At 64.6% G+C, this 4,490-nt stretch overlaps 2 protein-coding genes across 2 annotated transcripts; both read right to left on the reverse strand.

The window, feature by feature from the left end:
- Window positions 1-856: 856 nt before the first annotated feature.
- Window positions 857-2,137, reverse strand: MNEG_7412 (hypothetical protein; the record flags this gene model as incomplete). Its single annotated transcript, XM_014044113.1, has 1 exon — window positions 857-2,137. The coding sequence occupies one exon, from the start codon at window positions 2,135-2,137 to the stop codon at window positions 857-859; it is 1,281 nt and encodes a 426-aa protein (XP_013899567.1).
- A 1,602-nt stretch (window positions 2,138-3,739) lies between these two features.
- Window positions 3,740-4,102, reverse strand: MNEG_7413 (hypothetical protein; the record flags this gene model as incomplete). The annotated part of the gene is made up of 1 exon (XM_014044114.1): window positions 3,740-4,102. The coding sequence occupies one exon, from the start codon at window positions 4,100-4,102 to the stop codon at window positions 3,740-3,742; it is 363 nt and encodes a 120-aa protein (XP_013899568.1).
- Between the last annotated feature and the right edge of the window lie 388 nt (window positions 4,103-4,490).

The following is a 4,490-nucleotide window of genomic DNA, read 5'->3' on the forward strand; positions in this document are numbered from 1 at the left end:
CGTCAGCCCCGCATGCGCCCTCGCACGCCTGCATTGCGGCCGCGAGCCCTCCGCCCGCTGCATCCAGCAGCCACAGCTAGCTGCAGCCCAATTGCTGTGGATCCAGCCGACCATGGTCGCGACCTGCTGCGAGGGTTGGGACTCACTGGCGCAGCCACAAAAGCGCATCTGAATTGCACAACTATCGGATGCATCGCGCACAATTTCAAAATCAGCAGCATGGGCCTGGCAGCTCTCAACTTTGCTTTTTGCATGCAAGCAAGTGCATTGTTGACGGGACGCAGCTAACGCAGCGCCTGCCCGCCGAGACTTGTTTGCAGCCGCTCATAGGGAGTTACAGCATTGGCTGGATCAGCTGCGGCGTTAGCAACGGCTGAACGTAAGCGGCAACGGCAGCAGTAGCAGCAGTAGCGTGGGGCAAACCAGCACACACTAGGGATTTATGTGCACGCCTGCTTCGGATGGCGCAGACAGCCGTCATCTGAACCTCGGTCACAGAATACTGTATTGATGTTGAAAGTCTGATCTCATAAGCCTCAATGGCTCCAGAAGCAGGCAACCGCAGGATCCCCTGCAGCAATCTATCCTACTCCAAATCTAAGACAAAAACCCTTTGTGCCTATGCTACCCGCACATGGCGCCGCAGACGATGCCAGCTGCAAGGGCGCAATCGCCCCTGACCCTCCAGCCGGCATGCACATGCAGCCGGCGAGCGTGTTGCACTACTATGCGTCATCACCGCTGAGGACTGATGTACAGAACCCTGTCATGATCAATGACCACACACATGGCGAGAAAAACCGGGCGCTCGGCATCCGCGCCGCGAACTTGACAAACGCAGGACGAGCAGAGCAGCCTACGGCGCCGCCGCGCACCGCCGCCGCTTCGCGGGCCGGCCGGCCCCCGCCTGGCGGCGCGCCTCGGCGGCGATGGCCACGAACAGGGCCCGCAGCTCCGCGCGCTCCGCCTCCCGCGCCGCCTCCGCCGCCTCCCTCTCCGCGACCAGCTGCGCCACCCGGCCCCGCTGCCACTGCGCGAAGGCGGCCCACTGCTCGGCGCTGCCGGTGGCCGCGGCCGCGCCCTCTGCTATCAGCAGCTCCGCCGCCGCGTGCTGGCCTTCTCTGAGCGCGATGCGCACCGCCTTGCCACCGTCCGCGGCCACTGTGGCCCGGCATCCCCCCTCCAGCAGCACCCGCAGCGTCGCCACCTGGCCCTTGACCACGGCGTAATGAAGTGGCGTTGCGCCAGACCCGTCGACCGCCTGCTTGTCAGCGCCGCTCTCCAACAGGACCTGCAGCGCCGCCACCTGGCCTTCCACCGCAGCGTAATGCAGCGGCGTTAAGCCAGCCTCATCGGCAGCCTCCTTATCGGCGCTGCGCTCGAGCAGCGCCCGCAGCACTGCCACGTCACCATTCAGCGCGGCGTAATGAAGCGCCCTCCGGCCGGACCCACCGGCAGCCTCCTTGTCAGCGCCCCTGTCCAACAGAACCTGCAGCGCTGCCACCTGACCCTTTAGCGTGGCGTGATGAAGCGGTGTTCCGCCAGAGGCGTCGACCGCCTCCTTGTCAGCGCCGCTGTCCAACAGAAGCTGCAGCGCTGCCACATGGCCGTTTGCCGCCGCGAAGTGGAGCGGCGTGTAGCCACTCTCCTCGTCGACGGCATCTTTGTCGGCGCCGCCATCCAGCAGCGCCTGCAGCGCTGCCACCCAGCCCTTCAAGGCGGCATAGTGGATCGGCCTCGCGCTGGACCCATCGGCGGCCTCCTTGTCGGCGCCGCGCCGCAGCAGCGCCCGCAGCGCTGCCACCTGACCGCTCATCACAGCGAGATGGAGCGGCCTCTGGCCGTTGTGGTCTGCCGCCTCCTTGTCAGCGCCGCGCTTCAGCAGCGTGGTCAGCACTCCCACCTGGCCCTTCATCGCCGCCCAATGAAGTGGCCTCCAGCCGTCCCGGCCGGCAGCCTCCTTGTCGGCGCCGCTGTCCAGCAGCACCCGCAGCGCTGCCGCCTGGCCCTTCATCGCGGCATAATGGAGCGGCGTCCGGCCCTGCCCATCGGCGGCGTCTTTGTCGGCCCCGCGCTTCAGCAATGCCTGCAGCGCTGCCACCCGGCCCTTCTCTGCTGCGCGATGAAGCGAAGTCATGAGGTGGGCTCTTGCGGCAGAATCGCCATCCCAGCTGCCACTGCGCGGGCGGTGGCGATGGTGCACGGCAAGGCGCAAGCGGCCATGGGTGATCGCGTGCGCGTCGCGGCACCTCACATGCGTCCCAAGATTCGCGAGTTCTCCTGTACATGTGTACAACGTGCAGCATCAACTCAACTGGTGACTCCACGAACGGCCACCGCAAGCGCACCAATATCTGTGACCGTAGTACAAGAGACACGACAAGATAAGGGTCTACTTATTTGAGGGGTAACAGCTGCTCGTACAGGGGAATGGTATGCAGGCAGCTTCGCATACGGGCCGCCTGCGCGCTCAGCTCGAGCTGGCTGGCGCACTCTTCAAGCAACTTGAACTGCGGCTGGGCCCCAACGTCTGCGGGCACAGGAAGGCGGAAGAGGCAAGTGGCAAGAAGCGTCATGGCTAGCAACCATGACTTGAATGTATACAGTTGCGAGCATCCAGGGATTGGGAAAGCCTGCTTGAGCACGGCGCTGTTTGCAGACCGGAAAGCTCTGGCTGTGGGCCCGCGTTGAGGGGTGTGCAGCGCTGGCGGTGCGGCGAGGCGGTGCGCGCACCATCAGCAGCCGCCGCCGCGGGGAGCGAAGGGGCATTCGTCAACCCATCAGGCGCGCCTGCGTACTGCTCGCCGCACAGGCGCGCCACGGCCCCGCACGCGCGGAAGCCACGGCCCCGGAGTATTGCAGAGCTATAGGATGCATTGCGTACAATTTCATGATCAGCAGCATGGGCATGGCAGCTTTGAACTTCGCTTTGTGCATGCGAGCACATGCATTGTGGACGGGGCGCAGCTTATACAGCGCCTGCCCGTTGAGATGTGTTTGCAGCCGCTCACAGGGAGTTACACCAGCATCAGCTGCAGCAACTGTGATGTTAGCACCGGCTGAACGTCAGCGGCAACAGCAGCAGTTGCAGCAGTGGCATTGGGCAAACCAGCACTCACCAAGGATTTTCGTACACACCTGCTTCGGACGACGCAGACAGCAGTCACCCAAACCTCGGTCACATAATATTGATGCTAAAAGTCTGATCTCATGAGCCTAATTGGCTCCAGAAGCAGGCGACCGCCGGATGCCGCAGCAATCTTAATCCTACTGCTAATCCAAGACGAGAATCCTTGGTCCCTTTGCTAGCCGCACACGGCGGCGCCGCCGACGATGCCAGCTACAAGGGCGCAATCGTCCCTCACCCTCAAGCCGCCATGCATATGCAGCCGTTGAGCGTATGGGTTGCACTATGCGGCATCACTGCTGAGAACTGATGTATGTGACCCTGTGATGATAAATGACCAAATGGCAAGGATTAGGATTAGGATTAGGATTGTTACAAGATCCCGCGGTCGCCCGCTCCTGGAGCCATCCAGGCTCCAGGGATATGACTTGGTAGCATCAGCATTGTGTGACAGGGATTCAGGGGACCACTGTTCGCCGTTCAAAGCAGGCGTGCACAAAGGCCCCAAGGGTATGCTGGTCTGCACTGCGCACAAGGGCGCGCATGGCAAGAAAATTCGGGCGCTCCGCACCCGCGCCCCGAACGTGATAAACGCTGGACGAGCAGAGCAGCCTACGGCGCCGCCGCACGCCGCTGCCTCTTTGTGGAGCGGCTGGACCCCGCCTGGCGGCGCGCCTCAGCGGCGATGGCCACAAACAGGGCGCGCAGCTCCGCGCGCTCCGCCTCCCGCGCCGCCTCCGCCGCCTCCCTCTCCGCGACCAGCTGCGCCACCCGGCCCCGCTGCCACTGCGCAAAGGCGGTCCACTGCTCGGCGCTGCCATCGCCCGTGGCCGCGCCCTCTGCTATCAGCAGCTCTGCCGCGGCGTGCTGGCCGTGGAGAAGCGCAACGCCCACCGCCCTGCCGCCATCCACGGCCACGGCGGCCCGGCACCCCGCCTCCAGCAGCACCCGCAGCGTGGCCACCTGGCCCCTCATCGCGGCGTAATGAAGTGGCGTTGCGCCAGACCCGTCGTCGGCGGCTTCTTTGTCAGCGCCGCTCTCCAACAGGACCTGCAGCGCTCCCACCTGGCCTTCCACCGCAGCGCAATGCAACGGCGTTAAGCCAGATTGGTTGACCGCGTCCTTGTCAGCGCCTCTTTCCAACAGAACCCGCAGCGCTACCACCTGGCCACGCGCCGCTGCAAGATGGAGCGGCTTAAAGCCACTCGCCTCGTTGGCCGCGTCCTTGTCGGCGCCGCTGTCCAGAAGCGCCTGCAGCGCCTCCACGCAGCCGTACAACGCGGCGTAATGGAGCGGCCTTTGGCCTTTCTCGTCCGCCGCCTCCTTGTCAGCGCCGCTGTCCAGCAGCGCCTGCAGCGCTGCC

This window comes from Monoraphidium neglectum (assembly GCF_000611645.1).
Source record: "Monoraphidium neglectum strain SAG 48.87 unplaced genomic scaffold scaffold01308, whole genome shotgun sequence".
NCBI classification, from domain to species: Eukaryota; Viridiplantae; Chlorophyta; class Chlorophyceae; order Sphaeropleales; family Selenastraceae; genus Monoraphidium; species Monoraphidium neglectum.